The following is a 14,280-nucleotide window of genomic DNA, read 5'->3' as shown; positions in this document are numbered from 1 at the left end:
TGCTTGGGCCACACCTTCGTAACTCTAAATACTCGGATTTGTTATAGTGCCCCATGTGATAACTCAACTATGGACATGGAGTACAAACTACCAAGATGGAGTACGGTACGGGAATAGGAAATTTTCAGTAGTCCTAGCTGTAAATGATGGATACTAGGCGTTGTGCATATCGACCCGTCTAGTGTTGTAGCTAGTGCGTTAAGTATCTCACATAGAGAGTACGTTCATAAGAATGAACCTTAGAAGGAAATGTCAGAAGCCAACACAAAGTTGTGGAGCATGTGGTTTAATTTGATGCAAGGCGAAGAAGCTTACCAGAGCTTGACATGTTGTGAATCCTCTTGAAAGAAAGGGGCACCTTATGGTTAGAATTTTCATTCAATCTCCAAATATGATAAAATCGATTCTAAAGGGGTTGAGAAAAACCAACTCTAAGTTATATCTCTACCTGTTTTTAATTTTTTGGATGTTGGGTTACCCGATTAAGCACGATAACATTTTTTGGATGTTGGGATTTTGCATAATAAAGCTATAACTCGGCCCATTCCAAGCCCAATGAAAAATCTCAATAGTTCAGCCCAGACCTACAAAAACCTAGGGTTTCACTGAGCCGTCATTACTATAAATTAGATCTGTTAGGGTTTTTTCCTCACCACTCCTTGCCGAAACCGAGCATCAGAGAGAGAGAGAGAGAGAGAGAGAGCAGAGAGAAACAATGGTGAAGTTTCTGAAGCCAAACAAGGCGGTGATCAACCTCCAGGGCCGCTACGCCGGGCGTAAGGCCGTCATCGTGCGCGCCTTCGACGAGGGCACCCGCGATCGTCCCTACGGCCACTGTTTGGTTGCGGGGATCAAGAAGTACCCCAGCAAGGTCATCCGCAAGGATTCCGCCAAGAAGACGGCCAAGAAATCCAGAGTGAAGGCCTTCGTCAAGCTTGTGAACTACCAGCACCTGATGCCCACCCGGTACACGCTGGATGTGGATCTCAAGGACGTCGTCAACGTCGAGTCTTTGCAGACCAAGGACAAGAAGGTCACTGCATTGAAGGAGGTGAAGAAGCGGTTCGAGGAGCGGTTCAAGACCGGGAAAAACAGGTGGTTCTTCACCAAGCTCAGGTTCTGAGAAAGGAGATTCAACAGCGCCGTATCGGAAATGGGGTCTGATTTGCCTACTGTGTTTTTTTTTTCAAGTTAAAAGTTTTAATTTTTGGAATTAAATGGATGTGACCTCTTCATGGATTTATGGATTAACGTTTAGCTAAACACTTAAATTTTGCTGTTATTGAGATATTTAATTTGGTGGCATTCCTTGTTAAGCTATGTTTTTCTGCGATTTTAGACCAGCATTGCTCTTCTGTGTTGATTGAAATGTTTATTTCTTGCAATTGCTTTGTCAATTTTACTTCGGGATTCGTAGTGATTGGATTTAAGTTTTAGGTTATTTTGAGCTGCTAGATGTGCTCTGTCGATTGCCTACTTGTGAAATTTTGTTTTGCACCGATGTTCTGCTTTTGGCCCTTGAACCATGTTGTTTCGGGTTTATGTGATTGAATTGTATGTTGTGGCTTCTTGTTTGTCAGTGTCATTGTCAGTTGATAAAATCTTAACCGATGTTTGTTGTCTGTCAATATCATTGTTGGTTAATAAAATCTTCGCCGATGGGTGTCTTGAGTTTTATGTTTGTGCTTGTGGTAAAATTAGGGTTCAAGTTAGATAGGACCTCAAACTTCGGACTTTATTGATTAGACATTGTTTATCATTTCAGCATGATGTGTTGAGTTGAGTCATCGACTGGTGGCTGGTGATCGAATGATTTTGGTGTCAAAATACAGACGTGAATGAAGTTGATGTCTGTTTTCGGTTGTAACTTATAATCATGTGGTTCTGCTTGTTTTGTGTTTATCATGAAAGGATTCGATGCTAAACCGATGTAGCATTGTATGGATTGATTTGGTGGTGTGAATTTTTTGTTGCAATTTGCAAACATTTCCATGCCAACTCTTTCGGAGATGATTTTCAGTTTTTCATGTGTAGGCAAGTACAGTATTTGCTCGTAGGCCTAATCTTGTAATGTGAGGTTTAATCCATTTCATCTTTGCCTTAGTCTCTTGAGGTGGAGCTGCCTCGTGTGGATGCTTGTTTCATAGAACAGGTTTCTGAAAATCAAAACTCCGAGAGAAGTCTCGCTTTCATATTCATGTCGAAAATTATGCAATTTGGTTTTGAATTCCGAGAGAAGTCTCGTTTTCACTAGTTTTCTCATGTTTCTTTGTTGATTCATCCAATTCGAAGGCTGAAAAAACTGGAGGGGTTCAGTGGAAGAAAGTCGTGTGTGCGGAAATCACTTCCCATCTAACGAAACTTTACAATTCTCAATAGAAGCCTTAGTGAAAATCCTCTGTATCTATTCATTAGATGCATTCAAATTCGCAAAGCACAATCCTAATCTCCAAATTCCCAAGCAGAACCCTTCTAAATATAAAACATATGTCAAACAGACTTCCATTGACGAGCAATTCCGGTTCCCTGCCTGCTCAAGTCTGCGCTGCTCCGTGTCACCGCGGCCTTGGCACTCCGCCACTTGACCACCGGAAGTAGAGAATCCTTCTTTACCAGTTGAAGAGCCAACCGCCCCTATCGTTCAACACTCAGTTTATTCTTTTTGATGGCCACTTGCTCAGTTTGCTCATTTTGACGTTCGAGTTTTGTAAATTCAAAATTTTTTTTCAATAATCCGATCTACTTAGTAGTATGTGAAATGATTAATCATGATTGAATTGATAAATATTATTTTTGCTTATTTGTTAATCTAAGTGGATATAAACCAGAAATACTAAGAGTTTGGACTTTGAAGACTTGACCTTCTAACTTATGTACACCCTCCCACAGAATCTTTAATGATTGTCTGCCCTCCTACGGTGCCCTTCCGTGTCTTCCTGTTTGTGTGATAATGGTTAAGCCACGTCAACATTTTATATTACTATTCATTTTTATCTTATTATCTCTATAAAAAAAACAATATAAATTGTTGACGTGGCTTAATCGTGACCACATAAAACATGAGGGCACGGAAGGACACTGAAAGTGTGAAGGCAGACAATCTTGTCTGATAGGGAGCTAAGTCTTTTATATTGAAAATGATGAATCAAAGGGAGCTAAGTCTTTTATATTGAAAATGATGAATCAATTTATTTTACATCAATTCGCAGTGTACAATACGTTTAAGTGATTCCGATTCACACGCTAAATTCTCTAGAATGCTTTATTTTTGGTCGTTATATTTTAACAGCATATATCACACACGTGTGATATTTCTTTTCATATGTAAGTAAGACGTCTTATGTTCGATTATCGTCAAATGTAAATTTGAACTACATTATTATTAGCTCATGATGAAGTTTATCTCACTCTCTCACATTTTTAGTATAAATAATATTGTTTGTTCAGAAAAAAACAAGATCAGAAAAGAAAGAAAACGATGAAGTCCAACTAAGCGTCCAAGGTTGTACAGCTTGCAAAGCCGCCATCTAAAGTTCCAAAAATTTGAGAATTTTGAATGGTCTAGATGTTTGCATACAACCATACATACAAACAATATTCAAATCTCTCTCTCCTGTCTCTCTCTCTCTCTCTCTCTCTCTCTCAACATAAAGTTAACAATCCACACAAAGACAAACCCTCCCCCTAAACATCGTCCCGAGAATCCAAAGATGATGCTAATTGCACCATTAATCAACTTATCAACCCTTAACTTATTCATTTAAATCCACAATCAACCCACCCTTATTCTATATTTTCCCTAATCCCCCAACACAACAAACGGACTTAACGACAACGCCTAAACGGAGTCCCTAACGAGGACGATTTCCCCACACGTGTCAACTCCTCACCCCCCACACGCTCCGGAATTTTTTTTTCATTGTGCTAGAACCTAGCCCGATGGACCAAGTTTTATAGTAAGTGACGAAATTGTTTTTCAAGCATTCAATTAGTTGTATTATAATATTTTAAATTTTTTAGTGTATCAAAAATACGAGTTAATATATTAAAAAATCTCTTCACATGTTTATAATTATTAGCGAAATTTTTTTTAGTATGTTAAAAATATAATTCGATATATAATTTATAATACAAGTATTTGAAATTTTTATCCAAGCACATTTGTTATGAATCTTATGATATCCGTATGTCAATGAAAAATCTCTCCAATTGCCTCCCCCCTAAAGTTGTAGACTTTCTGTTTCATTTCCTGTAATTTCTCTCACTTTCTCGCACTCTCTCTCTCTCCAAACAGCTTTCTCTCTCTACTTTCTCTCCTCCCTCTCTCTCTGACAAAGCTTTCTGCAGAACTCTCTGTACGGGCGTTTGGTTGTCTTTCTCGCTTTTCTTTGTCTCTTTCCGCTCGAAAGCTTCCGAGCTTTTTATATTCTCTCCACACTTCCTCCTTCCTCCTTCTCCTCTACCAGTCATGCTTCAGAGCTTAATTGCTCAATCCCCAATCGCCGCCGCCAACCCTAACAATAACAACCCTACCTCCTCCTCCTCTTCCATGAAGACCAAGCGCGTTGACCGCGACCTCGCTGGCAGTGGAAGTGGCGATTGCGACGCTGAAGACCCCTCCTTCACCAAGCGCCTCAATTCGGGCCGAAACTTCCGTGAAAAAACCGCAGACGATCGTGACACCGAACCGGTGGAGGAGGGCGAGTCGGCCGGACTCAGACTGTTGGGGCTCCTGCTACAATGCGCCGAGTGCGTCGCCATGGACAAACTTGACGACGCCAGCGACCTGTTACCGGAGATCGCGGAGCTATCATCGCCTTTCGGGTCGTCGCCGGAGCGAGTCGGCGCGTACTTCGCGCACGCACTGCAGACGCGCGTGGTCAGCTCCTGCTTAGGTGCCTACTCGCCGCTCACTGCCAAAACCCTAACGCTCGCTCAGTCGCAGCGGATCTTCAACGCGCTCCAATCCTACAACTCCATCAGTCCGCTAGTCAAATTCTCTCACTTCACGTCCAATCAGGCGATTTTCCAGGCGCTGGACGGCGAGGATCACATCCACGTCATCGATTTGGATATAATGCAAGGCCTCCAGTGGCCAGGATTGTTCAACATCCTAGCCTCGCGGACGAAGAAGATCCGGTCAATGCGGATAACCGGGTTCGGGTCCTCGTCGGAGCTCCTTGAGTCGACGGGGCGAAGACTCGCCGATTTCGCGAGCTCGCTTGGCCTCCCCTTCGAGTTCCAGCCGCTGGAGGGCAAAATCGGGAGCATAACCGAGCTGAATCAGCTCGGAATCAAACCGAGCGAGGCCACCGTGATCCACTGGATGCACCATTGCTTGTACGACGTCACCGGCAGCGATTTGGCAGCGCTGAGGCTTGCTGGGCTCTCTGAGACCGAAGCTGATCACGATCGCCGAGCAGGATTTGAGCCACAGCGGCAGCTTCTTGGGAAGGTTCGTGGAGGCCTTGCATTACTACAGCGCGCTGTTTGATGCGCTCGGGGACGGACTGGGCGCGGACAGCCTGGAAAGGCATATGGTGGAGCAGCAGCTGTTCGGCTGCGAGATTAGGAACATCCTCGCGGTGGGCGGGCCGAAGAGGACCGGAGAGGTGAAGGTGGAGAGGTGGGGGGATGAGCTGAAGAGGGTCGGGTTTCGGGGCGTTTCGCTTGGCGGGAACCCGGCAGCGCAGGCAAGCTTGCTGCTGGGGATGTTTCCGTGGAAAGGGTACACCTTGGTGGAGGAGAATGGGTGCTTGAAGTTGGGTTGGAAGGACCTGTCGTTGCTCACAGCCTCTGCCTGGCAGCCGTTGGATTGAAATACTTTGACCGGAATCCGGAATGATCATCGTAGTTGTTTTTCAGTCGGCTGTAATTCTTTGCGGGAGAAAAACACTGTAGTTAGTTTTTATTTTTGGTTATTTGTTAAATGTGAAAAGAAAAAAAAAAAGAATGGAAAAATCCATAGCTCATCAATGAGGTCTTATTATTTAAGTGAGAATTATTTGGGTTGTTAAATTCGTTGCAATTGTTTGATTGGTTGAATCGAGTTTTGGTGATGCAATATCATGAGATGACGAGAATTATGATATTTGGCTTGGTGGGAAGTTGCAATCAAAACGTGGGAGAGAAGACTTGTCCTCCTTTGTCTGCTTAATCATTTTACTACGATTAGTCGTTCACACAGATGATAAGATTTTGACCGATGATACTTTAGATTTGAGTTTTGATATACCAACGGCAAAATAGGATGGTCAAATCAACTCACGTGCACGATTAATCTTACTAAATCCCATCATCCTATATTTAACATGTGTGGATACAGTGGATTAAGGGATTAGAAATAGCTAAAAGAAAGTTCCACAAGTGACATAATAGTAACTTACCTCAATCACATTTTCACTAAGGTAAATAATCTTTTTACCATTTTCTTTAATGAAGTTTAACACTCTTTAATATGTGAAATGTGAGAGCCATTGTGCCAATAGAAAATGAAGGGTGGGAGTGGCCTCCGTGGGGATATAATTTTTGTACGCCTTTTTCTCGTGTTGCACACTCATATTTATCTATGTTTATTAATTTTTCTTTGCTTTATTTAATAAAAATCAAACTTAAATAATGTCATCTCCCTTCTTTGTACCCTTCCATGAAAACCATGATTACAACGTGAGATTAAAACTAAACCCTACCCCATATTGATAGCGGCTTATATATGCCCACCTCAGGCACCAATGCTTCATGGGGACAACAATGGTTGACCTGTGCATCGAGCCAGCCTCATTTTACGTGTCACACTTTTCGTACACCTAGCCAGGCTCGGTTTGCACTTGGATCCTTCTTGGTTTGCACTTGCCTCATTTTGGGTACGTGGAGCCCACCTCACTTTTTGTGCGCGTGGGTTCCTTCTATGCCAGCAGAGCCTGCCTCGTTTTACGTGCACAAAATCCGAATGGATACATTTTCCATGAGTATTAAGGAAAACATTATAAGGCACTTGAAAGCGACTTGATGGTTTATTAAGCAATAAATGTGTATTTCGTAGAATATTTAAGCCGAAAACTATGTGAAAAATATAGTAGTGAGGTCGAAAACAATGTCAAAATGAGGTTCTACCCTAGAGAATATCAACAGAAAGTGTTACTTTAATTTTCAAAACTTTACGGTGAGGCGAATGTGAAAATAGATAGATAAAATGGAAAATTTAAGTACAAATTTTTAAAATTGGCAACAAACCGTGAATATTAACCCAAGTTTTTTTTTTTTGTGAAAAAGGCAAATTTTGTATTAGCGCGAAATATTTTTTTTGAGCATTAAGGAAAACAATATAAAGTATTTGGAAGCGATTTGATGGTTTATTAAGTAATAAATGTATATTTAGTAAAATATTTAAGCCGAAAACTAAAACAATATGTGAAAAATATGGTAGTCAGACCTAAAAGCATTGTCAAATAAGGGTCTTCCCTCAAGAACTCAATGGAAAGCCTTACCTTAATTTCCAAAATATCACATTGAGGCAAAGGTGAAAATAAATAGATTGAACGATGATTTAAGTGCGACTGAGCGAGGATCGGTCGAGTGGCACCGATCTTTCCCTATTCCAATTTATATACTTTATTTGAGTAGCCATTATTAAATTCAAATATCTTTAAATTTGTTGATTACAAGTGTTTAAATATGAATTATAATAGATTTTGCATGATTTTTTTTTGTTTAAAGAACATGAATGTGATAGTTTATTATTAGGGTAAGAAAAATTTAAAAAAATAACAAAGAAAAAAAATTGAAAATGGGGGATCGGTATGATACTAGCAATTGCAATACAGTTGCTAATGTGCTAGCGAATGCTTTTGTGGATAATCGGTAGCGGAGTACCAATCATATCATTTTCTATTTTTTTTCCTTTTTTTCTTTTTGTTTTTCTTTTTCCATTCAATTTTTTGTTTTCTTCCTACCTTACTTTATTTATATTCAAATACCTTTAGATTTATATTTATAACATTGCTTTTGAGTGTTTTGACATGGATTACTATCCCAATTGCTTTCATTTAATATTCCTTCGGTGTCATTGAGCTAAATAATGTCCACGCATATTTATTTAGCTCCTAGAAAGTAGTTATCACTCTCAGTTCACCTGCAAGTGTGGGCTAAGAGGCTAGTAAGCATTGAGATTAAATTTTCTACACCTAAAATGAGTGTGGCCTTTCTATAGCCTAATTATTAACTGATATATGTTCATAAACTTAACTTTTCTTAACTTTTTTGTCAGAAAACTTAACATGTGTTAGTGAATGATTGGAGCTATAGAGAGGTTACACCCTTTTTTTTTTTTTTTTTTTTTTTTTTGAGGAAAAGCTACTAGAGGTGGATTCAGTTCAATTCGGTTTGGTTTTTTTTAGAAACCGAAAACTAAACCAAATTTATTGTTCAGTTCGGTTCGATTTACTTCCAGTTTGGGGAGAAACAAAAGAAAAAGAAGAGGGCTCAATCAAATTCACCACCACAATTTTCACAGTTTGACAATGAGAAAATGCAAAGTGAAAAACACTTGCAGAACATTGATAGCAGCCGGGGAGGAACAAAAGAAAAAGAAGAAGGCTCAAAATATTTGGGCTTCAAGTTGCTTTCCAAGACATTTGAGTTTGAAAATTGGGCTCAAAAAATAAATATCCAATATAAATAAAATTAATACATTTTTGATTTGGTTTTCGAACCTCAGAAAACGAAATTGAACCAACAACATTCGATTTGGTTTGGTTCAATTTTTCACATTTGGTTCGGTTTTTTTTCTAATTCAATTTCTTTAGGCATTAATTCTGTTTACAGTCCAATTATTCTCCATTTTTTGAACCCACCACTAAAAGCTACACCCATTTTAGGTGCAAAGATTTGATCCCGTAACCATTACGACTTACGAGTAAATGAAAAAAAAAAATCACAACTTCACAAAGTGGTTGACCTGACCACTCTATATCAACACAAAAATCCATCAAAAGCCCGCACCGAACACAAAAATCCATCAAAAAAAGCCTCTCTCGCTCTCTCTCTCTCTCTCTCTCTCTCTCTCTCCAGTCTCCATCTCTCTCTGTTCCAAAATCCTCCAAAGCCTGACAGAAATCATCAGAGACAAGTAAGTCATCTTTTTCCCACTCTTCTCCTTCAAATTCTTTATGCCAAATGTAAAACCTTTCTCAGTTCATATTAAATTCTGGGAATTATTCCGAAACATTCAGAGGGTAGTAATTTGATTGATTGATTGATTGGATAATTAAGTTAATTAGGATTACGATGATATCTTTAGACGGTTTCGAGCCCGTAGCTGTTTCTCCCCAGAAACAAGACCCGGCATGGAAACACTGCCAACTTTTCATGAAAGACCAACCCAATGGGGGTAAAGTTGAGTTGAAAAAGTGTATATATTGTGGCAAATTGTTTCAGGGTGGTGGGATTAATCGCCTTAAATCCCACCTTGCCGGTCGGAAGGGCAATGGCCCCACCTGTGATCAGGCCCCGCCCGATGTTAGAATCATAATGTTGCAGAGTTTGGATGATGGGATTGCAGCGTTTAGGCAGAGGAAGAGTCATATTGTTGTTAACCCACATTGTAGCATTAGCGAAATTGACGGTTCAATAGGCGAAAATGGAGAGTATAAATTGGTTGTAGGACCGAATGCGTTGGTGAATGATGAGGAGGTTGGTGGGTTGAGTGGGAATGGAGGAATTAGGTTAACTGATAATTTGACTAATGTGCCCATTGAAGTAGATAATTCTTATAGGAGTAATGCTCAGCAGGGATTAATTGGAGTGGCCGAATTGGATTTTTCGGTAGATGAAGTAGAAGAGGAAGATGGTGGGACGAGTGTTGATCGAGGAGTACAGCAGAGGGGTAGACCTTCTGGTGGTGCTACCGGTTCTGGTACAGTTAATGGCGTTACAAAATTTAGTGTTTCCCCTCCTTTTCCTATTTCAGTAGGCAATGCTTTTCCCAATTCAACTTTTTCACAAAACCAAGAAGAAGTTGGCATCAAACTGAATTTTTCGGTAGATCTGGAAGAAGATGTTGGATTGAGTGTTGATAGAAGGGTAAGGCGGAGGGGTACACCTTGTAAAGCAGCTACTGGTTCTGGTTCAGTTAATGGTGTTACGAAATTGAGTAATGCTTCACCTCCTGTTCCTATTGCAATAGGTAATGCTTTTCCCAATTCAAATTTGTTGGAAAATGAAGAAGTTGGCATAAGTAATACAAATGTGAGTAGGAAGAGGGTAAGGGATGAAAATGCTTCCTGGGCTGCCAATGATGGAACCATAGGCAATGATTACGAGGTAACGAGGTTGAGCATTGAACAGATTCATATGGCAATTGGTCGGTTTTTGTATGAAATTCAGGCTCCCCTGGATGCAGTAAAGAACTCTGTTTATTTCCAGCCAATGATTGATGCAATTGCCTCTGGGGGAAAGGAGACTGTAGCACCCTCATATGATGACATTCGGGGTTGGATGTTGAAGAATGCTGTTGAAGAGGTGAAGAGTGAAATTCAACAACACAAGGAAATGTGGGTGAGGACGGGCTGTTCTCTTCTAGTCAACCAATGGAATTCTGAAAAGGGTAGAACTTTGCTAAATTTTGCTGTGTACTGTCCTGAAGGAACAATCTATTTGAAATCTGTGGATGCTTCTTATTTTGTTTTTTCTCCAGATGCCTTGTTCGCATTTTTTAAGGAAGTGGTGGAAGAAATTGGAGTTGGACATGTTTTGCAAGTCATTGCAAATACTGAAGAGCAGTTTTCTGTTGTTGGGAAGAAGTTGATGGATACGTTCCCAACTCTGTACTGGTCTCCCTGTTCCACCGCTTGCATAAGTTCCATCCTCGAGGATTTTGGAAAAGTTGAATGGATAAATTCTGTAATTGAACAGGCTAGATCTGTTACAAGATTTATCTACAAACACGTTGTCATTTTGAACATGATGAGAAGGTTTACGTTTGGGAATGACATTGTTAGGCTGGGAGTAACTAGGTTTGCGACAAACTTTATGACATTGAAACAAATGGCTGACCTTAAATATAATTTGCAGTCGATGGTTACTTCAAACGAGTGGATGGACTGCCCCTATTCTAAAACACCAGAAGGATCGGCAGTGTTAGATATATTAAGTAATCACTCATTTTGGTCTTCGTGCATTTTGATCACCCGTTTGACTAATCCACTCTTGCGAGTTTTAAGAATTGTTGGTAGCCAGAAGAGGCCAGCAATGGGATATGTTTTTGCAGGGATGTATCGAGCAAAAGAAACAATCAAAAGAGAACTTGTCAAGAAAGAAGAATATATGGTGTACTGGAACATTATAGATCACAGATGGAAAAAAATAGTGGATTTTCCCCTTCACGCTGCAGGATTTTACCTTAATCCCAAGTTCTTTTACAGCTTCAATGGAGACATGCATAATGAAATTGTGTCGAGGATGTTTGACTGCATAGAGAGATTGGTTCCTGATATAAAAGTCCAAGATGAAGTAATCAAAGAGATAAACTTGTACAAAAAAGCTTTTGGAGATTTGGGGAGGAATTTGGCAGTCCGAGCGAGGAACAATCTGCTTCCTGGTGAGAATATTTCATTAGAATACATTGTTATTTTGAGTCGCATGGTTTCGATCTTGGCTATACATGTAGACGGAAGGTAATTAAGCCATCTTTTAACTTGGTTTTATGTAATAGAATGATAGATGTGATAAAATGCATAAAATATGCCGGCCATATAGTTTTTAAAAAAAAAAAGAAAAAGGTATGAGGTCCTCTTTTTTGAGGATATGCTGCAGAGTTCAGATGTTATTGCATCGCTTGGCTCACTTCTTTAAGTCTCTGTTTGTCTTAGCTGAATGGTGGTCGACATATGGTGGTGGTTGCCCAAACCTGGCGCACTTGGCAATTCGTATTCTCAGTCAAACTTGCAGCTTAGTTCAGTGTCAGGAGAATCAGATTCTTTTCGAACAGTTGCACAAGACGAGGAACAGCTTAGAACATCAGCGGCTTAATGATCTTGTTTTTGTTCAATACAACTTCAAACTAAAACAGAAGTAAGTGGAAACCAATAGGTTCTGTTTATTTGTATATTCCAAATGTTCTTTGGTCAAAGAAAATAGATCTTTTGCTAATAGACTGTCTTATAGTGTTCATAGGCACAAAGAACAGGAGTGCACAGATCCTATATCATTTGACGGTGACAGCATTGCCGAAGACTGGGTAGCAGAGATGGAGATGCACCAAGAAGACATTGAAAATCTTGATTGGAGGTCACTTGATCCCCCCTCTGAGAACTCGAGGCTTTTAGAACTTTCGGTTGATGAAGTAGAAGAATTGGGTTCAGGTAACGAACTATGTATGGTTTGTAATTTATCGTTGAAGAATGTATTCTTTTCTACATCTTGAGTTAAACTAGAATGTTGGTCAATGTGTAGGGTTTGATGACGGTGAAATTTTGAGCGGATTGAAAGTGGTTAAAGAAGAATGTTAAACACAACGCTGTAAGCATTCACTACACCACCGTCACTTTCTTGGAGTGCCTGCAGTGAGCAAAGCACTTAAGCAAGGTCGTATGTATAGAGATACTGCTCGGTCCCGATTATTTTCTTTCCCTGGCATTACTGCTGAGTGATCGATTCTGAGATGCGTTAGTATACAAACGTACGAGGAAAAATACGTGATCGTGGCCAGCGTCCCGTGATGTGAATTGGTTTTGCAAGTTCCTGCAACAAACAATTAAATGTAGGTAGTGTACATGGTAGAAAAATAGGGCTTTGTAGCTGACAATTGGAATGCTGAAGCTTTTAACTTTTCAGATATCCTTGTAGTTATAAAATCATTTTGCATGTTGCTCACAAATTTAGCTCGGTTGGAGGAATTTGCAAGGTATCAAGAGGGAAACAATAGGTTTTACTTTGCAGAATGTTCAATAAGAGCATCTCCAACGGGGTGGGGGGGATGCAAAATCATATTCGCATCTCGTTTTATGTTTTCGGGAGTTGTAAATGAGAGTTCTACACTTATCGGAGAGACGTAAATTTAAGATCTCATTTAATTTTCTCTTTATGATTGGCTGGATTTACCACTAAAAGATGTAAACTTATGTATCTACTTATATTTTTCCGCCGAGATGAATATTTTACATCTCTTCATTGAAGAAATTTCTGCAACTAAAAATGTAAAAATGCACGTTTCAAGATATTTTGAATTTCGCACTAAAAAAAATTATCTTACCCGCTAGAGAGAAAAACAGAAAGAACCCATATCCTCGTCCATTTTTGCTTTTAGCCTTGAGGTTTAGTGTTAGCTTTCATGTTGGTTATTAGTTTAATAAAATTTAACCAAAAAATTAGTATATAAAATAATTTATTTTATTAAGGGGCTTTAGTAATTATATTCACTTCCATTCTGATTAAAGTGAACTGAAAAATCAAAATTAAAACGCCGTTGCCGGGGATCGAACCCGGGTCACCCGCGTGACAGGCGGGAATACTTACCACTATACTACAACGACGTGACGTAGTCGCCCGCGTGAAATTATATAATAATATACTATGCGAAACTTCAAATTCCTACCAGCCCCTAAGGTCTAGAACAATACTACCAATAGAAATGCTCGAACATATATGTTTCGTTCAATCGAGTATTTTATTGGAAATTATAGATCATAATTAATTTCATAATATTTAATTTTTGTATAAATAAAAAATAAGAGTCATGTGTCATAGTTAAATTCAAATTCATGAGTTGTATTTGTTTGTTAGAACTTTAGGCAACAGTCATATTGTTTCAAAAAATGTAGCTTGAGTTCTATATAAACTCAAGCTTCCTACCTGTCTAATACAATTAAGAGAAGGGTTTTCTCCAATATCTTAGTAAAAATCCGAGTCGTGTCTTAAGAGTACGGAATATATAAAGTTCGTTAGAGTTCAAAGATTGAAGTACTTTGACTTCGGATTATAGATTGTTGAATCCTAGGAGATGGACGCCTACCGAACTACAAGCACAAGAGTAGGGGCGAAATTTTGTCTTTAGGACATTGCATATATGCAAGTCTCAATCTCCAAATTTGTCAATTTTTAAAACTTTCTCTCTAATTGTTTATATTAATTTTGTACACATGTGATGTTGTGAATCTTTTTATAATTATTATTGTTGTAATTCTTGTTGTTATTTTCATATTTTCTAATATTGCTCCAACATATTTGTCTGTTGACTCAATTTGCGATCCTAGTTTTAGTAAAGCGTCAAGTTCCGGTCTCAAA

At 39.3% G+C, this 14,280-nt stretch overlaps 3 protein-coding genes and 1 non-coding gene across 5 annotated transcripts; 3 read left to right on the top strand and 1 right to left on the bottom strand.

Annotated features, from left to right (window-relative positions):
- Positions 1–637: 637 nt before the first annotated feature.
- Positions 638–1,305, top strand: LOC125473716 (60S ribosomal protein L27). Its single transcript, XM_048576924.1, has one exon. It carries the CDS (start codon positions 716–718, stop codon positions 1,121–1,123), a length of 408 nt encoding a protein of 135 aa, XP_048432881.1. The 5' UTR covers positions 638–715; the 3' UTR covers positions 1,124–1,305.
- Positions 1,306–4,270: 2,965 nt separating this feature from the next.
- Positions 4,271–6,001, top strand: LOC103964158 (scarecrow-like protein 23). Its single transcript, XM_009377056.2, is given in 2 exon segments — positions 4,271–5,377; positions 5,379–6,001. Coding segments are annotated over 2 exon segments (1,350 nt in total). The 5' UTR covers positions 4,271–4,468; the 3' UTR covers positions 5,820–6,001.
- A 2,825-nt stretch (positions 6,002–8,826) lies between these two features.
- Positions 8,827–13,081, top strand: LOC103964156. 2 transcript variants are annotated; one of them, XM_048576919.1, is made up of 4 exons: positions 8,827–11,596; positions 11,868–12,069; positions 12,172–12,359; positions 12,451–13,081. In XM_048576919.1, exons 1-4 carry the CDS (start codon positions 9,286–9,288, stop codon positions 12,504–12,506), a joined length of 2,757 nt encoding a protein of 918 aa, XP_048432876.1. In that variant the 5' UTR covers positions 8,827–9,285; the 3' UTR covers positions 12,507–13,081. The 2 variants fall into 2 exon arrangements, with proteins under 2 accessions (XP_048432876.1, XP_048432875.1); XM_048576918.1 differs by having other exon boundaries at positions 8,983–11,596; positions 12,163–12,359.
- A 376-nt stretch (positions 13,082–13,457) lies between these two features.
- TRNAD-GUC lies at positions 13,458–13,529 on the bottom strand. The gene has a single exon. It is a non-coding gene; the product is annotated as a tRNA-Asp (tRNA).
- Between the last annotated feature and the right edge of the window lie 751 nt (positions 13,530–14,280).

The sequence above is a fragment of a genome, unplaced genomic scaffold (genome assembly GCF_019419815.1).
Source record: "Pyrus x bretschneideri cultivar Hongxiangsu unplaced genomic scaffold, Pyrus_bretschneideri_v1 Contig93, whole genome shotgun sequence".
Taxonomy (NCBI): Eukaryota; Viridiplantae; Streptophyta; class Magnoliopsida; order Rosales; family Rosaceae; genus Pyrus; species Pyrus x bretschneideri.
Note: the sequence above shows the minus strand (reverse complement) of the source record. Positions and strands in the feature narration are given on the sequence as shown.